Genomic DNA, 13,778 nt, shown 5'->3' on the forward strand with positions numbered 1-13,778 from the left:
ACGAATTTAATGAAATCATATCAGTTTGTAAATTAATTTTATATAATTTTTTTTTATGTTTGTGACAATTATTTAACATTAAAGTTGGATTTGATATCATCTTTGCATGTATTTCTTGATTGAAAATTAATTATGGAATTGTGTGTTTCGATTATGGGGGCAGGGATATAGTTTCGATTATCGGCTTCTATAAAATATATAAAAATAGAAAAATCATTTGAAATAGCAAAACATAAAAAATAAAAAATAAATAAATATTTTTTTTAAGAAGAATAAATAAATAAAACCCATGTCCGGTGCACAAATAAAAATTTTAGATTATAGTTTTCGTCGTCATTTTTATTTGTTCTCTTTCTGGTATTCCGTCTCCGTTCTCTCTCTCTCTCTCTCCCCAAAAAATCCCCTTTGCTCTTCACGGCTCCAAACCCCAACCCCCCTCCCCCCAAATCTTCACTCACAAAACCTCTTGCATATTTTGCCGTCCTCCGAATCTCTGACGCTGCGAATTTGTCTAAACCCCTCGATTATCTTGTTATTAAGATCCTGCCCCCTCCCTCTGCAACTACCACATCTCCCAGCAATGCCCTCTCATGGCCGCCTCGTCGGCTTCCCCTGTGATATTGAATTAAGTAGAATCAATCTGTAATCAGGCGAAGCTGGATGTCGCATTGGGTTCGCTTTTTTTTCTAGAAGATTCTGTAAGAATTCTATGCTTGCGTTATTTTATTATTTCATTGCTCTTTTTAATTTTGTTCTAAACCTAGGCTACCCTTTTTTATTGTAATCTTTAAGGTATTCGAATCCTCAAAATTTTTAGGTTCATTTGTTTGCACAGCATTTTTATCATGTAGCTGCGAACATCTAATGGTCTAGGTCCGTTAGGAGCTTAATTTGGTAGTGTGTAAATATAAAACTAGTGTTCCACTATTTTTCTTCTTTAGTTTTTCATGTTTAGTTTTATCTTCTGTAGATTGTCACGATGTTGTTTCTCTTGAGATGAGGTCAATTGGGATATTGGCATAAGAACAGCTTTCATGTCATCCGATATTTTGATCTTGAACACTTAAATCATGCATCTCTGTATATGTTTTGGGAATTCTCTTTCTGTTTATTTCAACGCGAGAAATGGGGAACACCCCTAGTTGAAAATTCCTCCCAATACTATCGTCAGTTTGATCTTGAATTTGTGTCAAATGTTTGAACTAAAGTAAACCAAGCCATGATAGTAGGAATAATGAGTGTCATTCGGTAATTAGTGGAAATTCATATTGTTAATTGGTAGGGCTTTGGCATTTGAAAGTGAATTAGTGTAGATACCATATCCATGGTGCTCTTTCTGGTTCTTTAGTTGTTTGTTCATGGCCATTTGGGTCAGCATCCGCGATGCAGCTTCACTGTAACGAAATGCAGTTTTTTTGGGATCCTGTCATTGTGTCACTAAAATACAGATAAAGAAAGGAAAAAAGAAGATTCGAGTCTTTAATATAAGGCGGGTTCTTTCCATGGATACTCTTCTTAAATGAGAATTTTTGGTTGGTTGATGTTGCATGGTGAGGCTGTACATCCCACTGCCAGCTTCATCATGTAACATCGCTAGATAGTTTGTCATAGTCTATTTTGGCATTGCTTGTATTCATTACTAGAATTGTTGGAGAAGCTGATTTGGCAAGTGTTAGGTAATTGATTTTTTTTTTTTTTTTTTGTTTCTTACTTGATGGGGAACCTTTAGCCAGATGTTTGAGTGGATGATTATATTAGGTTTCTCTTTTAGCTGATGTCCATATTGGCTTGCCCATTTTTTTAAAAAATTTAGGAATGCTTACAGAGAAGAAATATTTGACATGCTTTCCTCATAGAGGATAATATGATATTTATAAAAAACTTATCTCCCGGCTCTCTTGATCTTAATCCAGTGTCTGATAATTCATTGGCAATATGAACAGAAGCTAATATTTGCCTAGACCCAATGAATGCATTTTCGGATTTGGAGATTACCTTTTTTATCCCCCCCCCCCCCCCCCCCCTCTTTTTATAAGTAAGAGATAAATATTATTGATATGAATGAGATAGGCATAAGTCATCTACACCTGAAGTATATAGAAGAACGCCTAAATATATTCTAATTGCGATGAATTAAAGACAAAAAATCATGAGCGTTGTCCCCATTTAGTACAATAGCGGAAAACCAAAGCAATAAAGTGTGGATAAAAAAATTCTTCAGCTCCTCCCTTGTCCGTTCCTTATCATCAAAACAACACGCATTCCTTTCTAATCAAATACAACACATGATACATAATGGAATCATCTTCAACACCGCAGCCACTTGATGACAACCTTGCAGCTTCTTCCAACAACCCAACAAATCCACCACCCTCGAGGGCATCACCCAAGGAACATCAACCCTTTGAAAGATCTCACCCCCTTGCAAGAACCTTGACCATAATAGAAGTGGAATGGCTTGGACTTCCTCTTTGCTGATTAGATGCCTTGGACTTCCTTTGGGGGATACATTGAAGGCCAGTAAGGTATGGGATGGAGTGTTGGAGAGGTAGAGAGAAGTTGGTAGGGTCGAAGAAGTTGTATTTGTCCAAAGGGGGAATAATTACTCTTATTAAAAGTACATTGTCTAATCTTCCTACTTATTTTTTATCTTTAATTCCTATTCCTATTGTTGTGGCAAATCGGTTGGAGAAGTTATTTCGAGACTTCTTGTGGAGAGATTTAGGGGAGGAAGCTAAGTTTCATTTGGTTAGCTGGGACAAGATTTGTACTCCTTTGTCGTGTGGTGGGTTGGGGTTTAGAAAATTGAGTATCTTTAATAAAGTTGGCGAGGAATCTCCGGGACTCCGCAAATTGCATCTTTGTGGAGGATGGCTCCAATTTGTATTTGTTGGTGTATTTGGAATGAAAGAAACGAGAGACTTTTTGAGGATCATGAACGTTCCTCGGAAGAGTTTCGGAGTTTCTTATGGAAGACTTTATTTCCTGTGGGCCATGGCTTTAGACTTTAATGGCCTAAGCTTCCATGATTTTCTTGCTTCTGTCTCTAGTTCTTAAATAGGTGTATGCTCATGTATACCTCCAGTGTACCTGGGCTATGCCCACCTTTATCTTAATAAAGCTTTCTATTACCTATCAAAAAAAAAAAAAAATAAAGCATTACTTGGGAAGTGATTATGGAGCTATCATCAGGATTGCGAATCTTTGTGGAGGGGGTTGTGGAGTTCTAATAAGGTAAGCGGTACTCATGGTGTGGGGGTGTGGAAAAGTATTAGGAGTGGTTGGGAAGATAATGTAAAACAGGTTTTTTTGTGGTGATGGATCTAGGCTTCGCTTTTGGCATGATTAGTGGTGTGGTGGTAGGTTCTTAGTGCTGTTTTTCCAGATCTCTTTTGGTGGCTGAGATTTTGGACTCTTCTAGTGGTTCATCCCATTGGAATGTTCAATTTTCTAGAGCCATTAATAACTGGGAAATATAGAGGCTGTTTCTGAATTGTTTGGCTCCTTGTATGCTATACAGCTTGGGCAGGATGAAAGTGATAAGATGGTTTGGAGGCATGCTGGTAACAAGAAGTTTTCAGTTCGTTCTTTGTACAAGTTGCCGTCTCGGCTGAATGGGGTACGCTCCTTTCTTTGGAAGGGTGTTTGGAAGAGTAAGGTGCCTTCAAAGGTTGCGTTCTTTGGCTGGTCTGCTTTGGGGAAGATTTTGACTTTGGACAATTTCAAGAAGCGTGGATTAATTGTTTTGAATTGGTGCTTCTTATGTAAGAAAGCTGGTGAATCGGTGGGTCATATATTATTACATTGTGAGGTGACTAGGGTGTTTTTTATTTTTATTTTTTTGATAAAGAAGAGGTAAATTTTATTGAAAAGAATGAAATAGGCATTAGCCTATGTACACAGGAGGTATATAGAAGAACACCTAAATACATTCTAGAAACACTAAATTAAATATAAGAAGTCATGAACATTGTTTCCATTAAGCACAATGGCTGAAAACCAGAGCAATAATGTGTGTACAAAAAAATTATGAAGTTCCGTCATTGTGCGCTTTCTATCTTCAAAGCACCACACATTCCTTTCCAACCAAGTACACCACATAACACACAATGGAATCATCTTCCATACTGCCGCCACCTGGGGACAGCCTTGAATTTCCTTCCAACAAGCAAGTAAATCAACCACCCTCAATGGCATTACACAAGCGACATCAACTCTTTTTTTTTTTATAAACTCTTCTAAAGATACCATTCTGCAACACTCTTGTCACCTTACAATGCAATAGTAAGTGATCCACTGATTCTCTATGATTTTTGCACAAATAACATCAATCCATCACAATGAGTCCCCTCTTCCTTAAGTTGTATGTGGTCAGAATATTCCCAAGAGCAATGGTCCATACAAAAAAAGCTACTTTGGAAGGCATGCGAGACCTCCAAATACTTTTCCACGGGAAAGGTACATTACCTTGTGATGCCAATATTTTGTAATATGCCTTCACTGTAATCTTCTTGCGGCCAATGGACCTCCACTGAATACTATCCCCCTATGCCATTATACTTCTTGTGGAGTATATCAATCTGAAAAATTTTGAAACGGTATGCAATTCCCAATCATGATTATCCCTATTAAATAGGACATTCTACTAGTGAGAACCATGAGAAAATGCAAGCAGATCAGCCAAAGAAGCATCCTTGTTAACTGCAATACTATAGAGAGCTGGGAAGGCCCTTTCAAGAGCATGCTCTCCACACCAAACATTATGCCAAAACCTGATTCTGATGCCCTCTCCAACTACAAAACGGATATGGTTTTTGAAACACTGCCAACCCCTCATAATAAATTTCCACAAGCCCACGCCATACCCCCCTCACTACATTGGAGCACCAACCCTCCCAAGCACTTCCGTATCTAAAGTCAATAACTTCCTTCCACAACGAACCCCCCTCCAAGTGGTACTTCCATAACCATTTCCCCAATAGAGCTTTATTGAAGGTCCTCAAGTTGCTCACTCCCAATCCTCCGATTGAGATTGGGGAGCAAACTTTATTCCAATTAACAAGATAAAATTTTGTTTCCTTCCCCACTCCACCCCACAAGAAAGCCCGAAATAACTTCTCCACTCCACCATATTGTGCATTGAAAAGGTCTATATGCAGCGTCGTGCGCAGGATCCCGCGGAGCATCTCCTACGTGGACTCGAAATGTACCGTTTGGATTAAATAAAACGGTGCTTTTTGATATTCCTTACGAGCTGAATGGCACGTCTCTATACGGTGTGTTTCGCATTTTTGTGTTTTCTCCCAAAGGGCCAGAGTGCTTTCTTCTTCTCCCACTCGGTTTGCCTTCTCCCATTCGACTTCTCATTTGACTTCCCATTACAATACGAAACCCTAACCCTAACTGAGGATTTCTTTGAAGAGGAGGTGCGTTTCTACAAGAGGTTTAGATATCACCGGAATCTTCTGCAAGGCGTCGGTTCGATTTTATCTTTGATAACTCGCTACTCCATCTCAGTCCATTTTTGCAAGGGGTTATTGTGTTTGACGATTTTTTTCATGGGTTTCCTTCTATATTTTTCATATTCCTTATCTGCAAGGCATTGGTTCAATTTCATCCGAAGTAACCAAAGCTTTTTCAAAACCAATAGAGACGAAAGTGTAAAAGAAATGAAACCAGGAGAGAAACTGTTATGATCCTGTCGTAATGCGGCATCGTTTGTTGGAGAATACCTTGGCCTGCAATGCAATGTTTCAACTTATGGGATGATGGAGCAGTGGAGCTAAAGGCGTCCAAATACGAAGTCGTTTTATTGGCTCTGATGCTTTTTACATTTGGAGTTGTATGTGATGTTTAGTTTTATTTCATAGAGGTCAGTTTATCAATCCTAGAAGTTATTAGTCTGTTGTAGAGAGTGAATATAGTCGAAAGGAAGGAAGTGGAGAGGGGAGAATCTGGAATCTGAAAAATTTCAAGGCTACTCTTTTGTATGGAGGTTTGGAATCCCTTGAGGTATTCCATTATCGATACAATTGTGGCTCTTTGAAGCCTTTTATCAAACACCTTCTCTATTTGCTATATTTTCATTCTCATTCCTGAAGCATTTTATTACATCTCGTTTCGTTGGGTTCCTTAATACACTACGGCAACTCATTCAGCATTACAACAGATTTACAAGAAAGTTCATTACAGAAACTAATTGAATAACTTATCAAAAAAAAAAAGAAACTAATTGAATATATGATGGATGAAATTGTAAAAGAAATAAAACGAGAGATGATAGACGAAACTGTAAAAGAAACGAAAGCAAGAAAAAAACCAGTTCAGAACTTAGCTTTTTCGAAATCAAGAGACGAAGGCAAGAGATAAATTAAGGAAAAGTCTATCTTGCCCTTTCTTCTTCCTCCATTTTCCTTTTTTTTTTTTTTTTTTTTTTTTAAATAAAGTAAATGCTGCCACGTAAGAAAGGGTGCGTGTACAGGCACAAATTTGTGCCTGTATCTAGCAGTACTCTTGTGCATTATTATGAGAACCATCTCATAGAGCCGACCTGTTGGAGGCTGAAGCTCGATGATTTGTTTTTTGAGTACGTTGGTCCGCATAGTGTGAGCTGGTTGGAAAGAACTTTTGAAGAAGATGATATTTATAATGTCATTAGTGGTATGGCTAAAGATAATGCACCGGGTCTGGATGGTTTTTCGTTGGGATTCTTTCAAGCTTGTTGGGAGATTGTGAAATGTGATGTTATGCAGGTTTTTCTTGAATTCCACTCCTTCAAAAAGTTTTAGAAATGCCTTAATGCGACGTTCATTGCTCTCATACCGAAGAAACATGGGGCTATGGAAGTTGAGGATTTCCGCCCCATAAGCTTGGTGAGTGGGGTATACAATATTATTTTGAAGGTCCTTGCTAATTGGTTAAGCTTGGTAATGGAACAAATTATTTCTAAGCCTCATAATGCTTTTGTTCGGTGGAGACAAATACTTGATTCATTTCTCATTGCCAATGAGTGCTTGGATCATAGATTGAAGGAAGGAGTACCAGGCATTCTATGCAAGCTTGACATAGAAAAAGCATATGACCATGTTAATTGGGAATTTCTATTTCATTTGCTCGGGAGGTGTGGCTTTCCTGATAGGTGGATTTCATGGATTCGACATTGTGTTACTATCGCTCACTTCTTAGTGCTAGTTAATGGCACCCCTGTTGGATTTTTTAACAAGTCTCATGGATTGCGGCAAGGGGATCCGTTTTCACATTTTCTCTTCGTTATTGTTATGGAGGCACTTGGTCAGATGGTGAAGGCTGCTGTTGAAGGAGGTTTTTTAGCCAGTTTTTCGGTGGGTAATGGTACTAATGGCTCTATCATAATCTCACATCTCTTATTTGCAGATGACAATCTTCTCTTTTGTGAAGCGGATCTTGGCCAAATTCAAGCTTTACGATCACTCTTGTTATCTTTTGAAGCCATGTCAGGGCTTAAGGTGAACCTTGGTAAGTCTAAGATGGTGGCGGTGGGCGTGGTGCCTAGAATCAACAGTCTGGCAAGTCTCTTGGGTTGTAAAGTGTCTTCTTTGCCTATGAAATATTTGGGTCTTCTGTTAGGAGCAACCTTTAAAGCTAGAGCTATTAGGGATGGGGTTATTGAGAAAGTAGAGAAAATGTTGGCTGGTTGGAAATGGTTGTATATATCGAAAGGGGGTTGACTCGTACTGATTAAGAGCACGAGTTTATGGTATGAAGTGTTTAATAGAAGTGTTTTAATGAGATTCTTATAAATAAATAAATAAAAAGAAGAAGTGGAATGGCTTGGGTGATGCCTAGGAGGGTGGTGGATCTTTGTGCTTGCTGGTGCGGTTTAAGGGGTAATTTGCAAATTGCTTCTGTTTGGAATATGATCCCTTTATGCCTTATGTGGTGTATTTGGAATGAGAGGAATGGTCTATGCTTTGAAGATAAGGAATGCTCGGTGGATGAACTTAGGCTTTTTTCTTTAATACCTTATTTCTATGGGCTTCAGTAATCGTGTTTAATGGAACTAGTGTCCATAATTTCCTTATTTCTTTTTCTAGTTCTTGACTTGTAACTAGGTTCAGTTTTTGTATACTTCCTGTATACTTGGCTCTGTCTTGCTACTTGTCTCAATAAAATTTCTTATTCATAAAAAAAAACCTTGACCATAACTTCGTAGATTCCACACATAAGGCTAATCAGGTGGAAACCTTTAATAGGCGTTTCTAATGCATACTTCCCATGTATTTGGTAGCACCTTTTCCTCACTAATAAAATTATCTTGTAAAATAAAACTCATTTATCATTAAATGCTAAAAACAATTTGTGTCCAGATGTGAGCTCAGAATAGTTCTAGTTTTTCTAGCGATCTAGATTTTATGTTATTTTGTTTTCCTTCATCTTCCTAGTTAGCTGCTTCTTTTGTGTACACCGTGTACTTGCGTAGTGCCCCTTTGCATGTTTAATAAATAGATTTTTAAAAGCGTATCAATAAATTATTAGTGAGCAGAGCCAAACGCTTCTGACAAGCATTAAAAAATTCCACTCAACGATAGAAAATAAACGCAAGAACAGTTGATTGCCGGAAGAGTTATAATAAAAAGCTGATTGCCAGAAGCCATCTTTGCATGCAGTAGATCCAAATGATGATTTCCATATAACATATTGAATGTGACACTTGGTATATATTGAAGTTTTACCTAAACTAAAACTTCAAAGATTACAAAACTAAAACTAAAACACTATACATATCAAATAGGGAAGTTTTAGTTCTGATTTTCCAGCTATGTGATTTGAATTGAGATGATTACTTAAATATTGCTTTGTTATGATTACTTTGGATTATACTGGTTGTGATGATTTCCTGTTTTGACCTTTGCCATTATCTATGTTGATCTCGCCTTCACTCTATCTCTCTCTCTCTCTCTGCAGGTTCTCTTAATTGCTGGAATTTTTCTAGGCAATTGAAGTCATTTGATTGTTGCATCTAGTGAGAGTTTGGAGCTTTGAATTCTATAAAATACTACTGGATTTTACAGGAGAGTCCTATGGAGCTGAAAGTTTCATCTCCAAAGCCGGTGGGTCTTTCTCCATCTGATTGTGTCAGTGATCCTGAGGAGAAGGAAGTCAGCGATGATGATGATGATGATCGAAACCATAAGCATCGTAGGCGGGAGACGCGCTCTCAATCTTTGGAAAGAGATGCTCTGGAGCATGTGATAACAAGGCCGTATAGAAAACGCAACAAACCTTACGAAAATGGGCATCCTTTTAGGGAAAATGAATCTCAAACAAGTGAGAAAGACTTATCTTCAAAGTTTGAAAGAAGACGCCAGGGCTTAACATCACGAGCACCTTTGGGTTTAAATCACAGATTTCGGGGAAACGAAACATTTTCTGGAGCTGGTCCTGGTAGGGGACGAGGCTGGGACTCTGGCACTTGGAACCAACGTGATTCAAGGTTCAGTTCAGTTGACCTTGCATCTCAAATGGTTCAGCAGGGTTCCATTCCTTCAAACCTGTATAATGGAAGAGGGTTGCCAAATGTTTCAAATGCACAGGGTGCATCCTGGAATGCATTTGGACTAATTACAGGACTACCAACTGGTGGCCTAGAAACACTTCATTCCATTGGTTTGCAAGGAACACTCAGACCGTCCATCAATTCTTCAATGAATATGGGCATTCCTCGTCAACGCTGCAGAGACTTTGAGGAGCGTGGATTTTGTCTAAGAGGGGACATGTGCCCCATGGAGCATGGTGTCAATAGGATTGTCATTGAAGATGTTCAGGTATGCATATTTGTGATATATGTTTTTGTTACTGAGGCTTATTTATTAGATATCAATGGCTTATTTGGCAATGCCTAATGCTCTACATAATAGAAAAATTAATGTCCAATGGCATTTCATTGTAATCAAGACTCAGGACCAAACTCAATGGGTCCAAAATCTTCAATTTCTGCTAGAAATAATTTTTTTTTATAGGTAATCAAGGAGTTTTATTCATAAAAGGAGGCAAAGCCCAAGAACACAGGAAGTATACATGAGAATTTCTGCTAGAAATAAATAAACTTAATTATAATAGGATTTAAAATGTCCTAATGATGCTTTTGGTCTTTGGGTTTTTCCTCAGGAACCTTCAGGTTTGTTCCTGATCTGTGTAATCTTAGTAATCAATGGTTATTAGTATGACGCACACAAACGTACCTCTTGTTGGCCCTGGTTTCTGTAATCTCAGTATTCCATGATTATTAGTATTTGGTTGCCTAACCTGCAGGAGAAGACCCTTAATTGTGGTCCGCTCCTGTAGATCATTGATTCTAATGGGTCACTTGAAGATCCATGAGATGAACTAAAGGAACTGAGGTTTTTCCAAATATGTGATTCCAACTTCCTGACCATTTTTTGGGCAATCCCATGCCATCAGTGAAATGAATCACAGGGGCTGGTTTTTTGTAATTAGGATTATTGTATTTATTTGAGTCATCTTTAACCAGTAACTCAAATAGGCAGTGCATATGTTGACTTGTGCTTTCAATTTCCATACTTGTTTTTTCCCTGGGCAATGGTTCCTCTTTACGTTTCAGACCGTGTCTTTTACTGCTTGTGTTGTAATTAATCTTTGCAATCTGCAGAGCCTTTCACAGTTTAACCTTCCTGTTTCACTTCCAAGTGTTCACCTTCTGGGGACACCTGCTGGAACAAGACCTTTACAATCAGTTAGTGCTTCTTCAACCACTTTGATGAACAGCAAGGGATTGCATAACAAAATTAGCAAGCCTGGGATAGTTGATGATGGTTTGGGGCCAAATGGTGCATTTTCTGGTTCAGGTTGTGTGGCTGGAGCTGATTTGTATGATCCTGATCAACCCCTGTGGAATAACAACTGCCCTGAAACATCGAATGGCCTGGTTACTCTACAATCACCCAAGAATGATGAAACTGAAACCATGTTGGATGATGATCTCTCTGATAGGCACAATGGCAGGTCATGTGACACTGCTGATAATGAGTGCCTTGTTAGAAGCACCGGAACTGCTGTTGGCTTACAGGGTACTGGTTCGTCTGTTTGGGGTAGAATTGGTGGTTCAAAAAATAGATTAGACATGAAGGCAAAAATTGATTCTTCGATTGTTTCCTCTGCTTGTTTTGAGAATGAAGCTATGGAAGATAAAGGGGCCTTAGCTAGTGTTCAAGGCACTTCCCGCCAAGGAAAGCGGATCGTTGCTGAGGATGTTGGTCCAAAAGCTACAGCTTCATCTCCCAAGAGACTGAGTGACAGTGCGCGTAACATCCGGAAACCTTCTCAAAAGGCCTTGCGTACTCTATTTGTCAATGGCATTCCCCAGAAAAACAATAAAAGGGAAGGTCTTCTTTCTCATTTTCAAAAGTTTGGAGAGGTAATCGATATTTATATTCCAGTAAATGGTGAAAGAGCATTTGTCCAATTCTCAAAAAGGGAAGAGGCAGAAGCTGCTCTCAAGGCACCTGATGCTGTAATGGGTAATCGCTTTATCAAACTGTGGTGGGCTAAACGTGATAGCATTCCTGATGATGGCATAAGCAGTGGTGGTGGTGTATCTGTAACTCCTCGTGGTGCAACAGCTGCTTCAGTTCCATATCTCCCTTTTCTTAGCAAAGAGAAAGACATTAATCAATCTGCTGCTTCAAAGAGTAGTGTTCTCCATGCTTCTGATGCCTCTGTACCTGTCTCTGATCACCCTAAGCCTGTCATCCCAGATGGCCCTAAGGCTCCACCTTTGCAAAAGAAGCTGGAGGGTTTAGAGTATTTGAAAGAGGAGCTCCGCAAGAAACAAGAATTGCTGGACCAGAAGCGGAATGACTTTCGGCGCCAATTACAAAAACTCGAGGAACAAGTAAAATCAAATGTCCCCTTTAGAATTTCATTTCTAGTTACTCATTTTATACATTTTATTTATGCTACAAGCTCTTATTGTGGGGTCTGTAGCCTCTTATATTTTACTAGTATATATCTTTTTTTGATAAGTATTTTACTAGTATATATCTGGTGATATGTATTACTTATATTTTTATAAGTATCGGTATCTGGTGTCAAAGCCAAACATACATATGCATTTTCTTACCTTCACAATAAGAACCATACTACAGTACTTTGCTACTTAAGACAGTCTTCAATTGACCTTTTGCAGGCTACAGGACTGAAGGGCGAGGTAGTTTCTGAACAAGTTGCAAAGAGACCTAAACTGGAAATAGTGGCTGATACTGCTAAAGCCGCTACTCCAAGGTCCTCATCCGATCCTGGTTCTGCTGTGGCGTCACCACATGCCGAGATGGTGGGGGATAAGAACAAATCATTCGATAATGTTGTGTCCCATAGTCCCAAAATAAGCACAAGCCTGATGCTGCAGGAATCTATTAGCTTAAAGCAGCCAATTCGTCCATTAGCTCCTGTAGGGGTCCCTTTTCTAACGAACAGATACAAATTGGACAACCGTCCTTCTGCATTTAGAATTCTTCCACCTTTGCCAGCTGGACTTGTGAGTGTAAGTCTCTCTCTCTACCCCTCATTTCCCTCCCCCCAAAACACACACACACAAACAAACAATGCAGTGGGCAGGCGTGCAAGTGTGACAAGGATATAATCTCACCATGTAATTGTATATTATTGTTTTTTTTTTTTTAAATTTCCTTTACCACCCATGGAGGGCTTCAAATATCACATTTACCAAGTACCATGCGATTTATTTTGCATGCTCTACTTACCTTTTTTTTTTGGTGTGTTTAATGGTTCACAAATAAATTTTTTTTTTTTTTTTTGTGTTTGTTGAATCGTTCAGATCAATTTGTGATAGTGTTTATGGGTGTAATCAATGAAAGATCTCTTTATTTTATCTTCTAGGATGCTGTTTTGAAGGAACACTTTTCATTATATGGTGATATTTCTAATGTGGAGCTAGAAGATCTGGAAGCCAGTGAGTCAGACGCATCTAAAAATTGCTCAGCTTGTATAACTTTCACCACACGTCGATCTGCTGAGAGAGCATTTGTTAATGGTAAATGCTGGCAAGGCCACAATTTAAAATTTATGTGGCTGACATCTAGTAATTCATCTGGGGTCAGAGAAAATTCTCCATCCATTCGTAAGGGGCATTCAGAACCTGATGATCAGTCTCAAGAACAAGTATCAGGTATAATACCTGAGGAAGTTTCTGCTTCAGAAAATGGAGAATCTGAAAATCCAGTAAGAAAAAGTGGTATTGAGCATACGGAGATGGATGAAGATTCCCAGCCTAGTGCAAGTCCAAGGTCCGGTGAGAAAGAGTCAACTAAAGCCAATGTCTGTTGAGGATGGGTTAAAAAGATTTGTACAGTGAGGTAAGATAAATCATTAATCTGTAATTTTCAGGAACGTTGCTTTAGCAATTGCTGAAATTTGATTTCCCAATGTTTTCTATGTCATGCATGGGATATGTAGAAAGGGAACTTCTTGATTTTTGACCGCCACAAGAGATATTTGTTGGTATAGTTGAGAGGTGAACAATGTTGTCTTTCAGCTTGGATATATATGTTTAGGAACAAAGGATAAATTTTTGATAAAACTCTGCTGAAAATTAATCGATATTTTCACGACAGAGATTTGGGATCTGATTTTAATTTTGTTCTATTTAATATATAATCGAGTTGACATGTCTGTGCTGTAGTCTTGTTTCATTTCCACAGATTTTGAAGAGTATGGCACTCTTAAGATTATTTTATCTCCATAATTTTGAATGTACGAAGTTA

The 13,778-nt window shown here is 38.6% G+C and overlaps 1 protein-coding gene across 1 annotated transcript; it reads left to right on the forward strand.

Annotated features, from left to right (window-relative positions):
* The first annotated feature begins 330 nt into the window (after positions 1 to 330).
* Positions 331 to 13,686, forward strand: LOC122302622 (zinc finger CCCH domain-containing protein 41). The gene is made up of 5 exons (XM_043113958.1): positions 331 to 698; positions 8,944 to 9,803; positions 10,649 to 11,890; positions 12,185 to 12,538; positions 12,895 to 13,686. The coding sequence occupies exons 2-5, from the start codon at positions 9,060 to 9,062 to the stop codon at positions 13,339 to 13,341; spliced, it is 2,787 nt and encodes a 928-aa protein (XP_042969892.1). The 5' UTR covers positions 331 to 698; positions 8,944 to 9,059; the 3' UTR covers positions 13,342 to 13,686.
* The last annotated feature ends 92 nt before the right edge of the window (positions 13,687 to 13,778 follow it).

The sequence above is a fragment of the Carya illinoinensis genome, chromosome 3 (assembly GCF_018687715.1).
Source record: "Carya illinoinensis cultivar Pawnee chromosome 3, C.illinoinensisPawnee_v1, whole genome shotgun sequence".
NCBI lineage: Eukaryota > Viridiplantae > Streptophyta > Magnoliopsida > Fagales > Juglandaceae > Carya > Carya illinoinensis.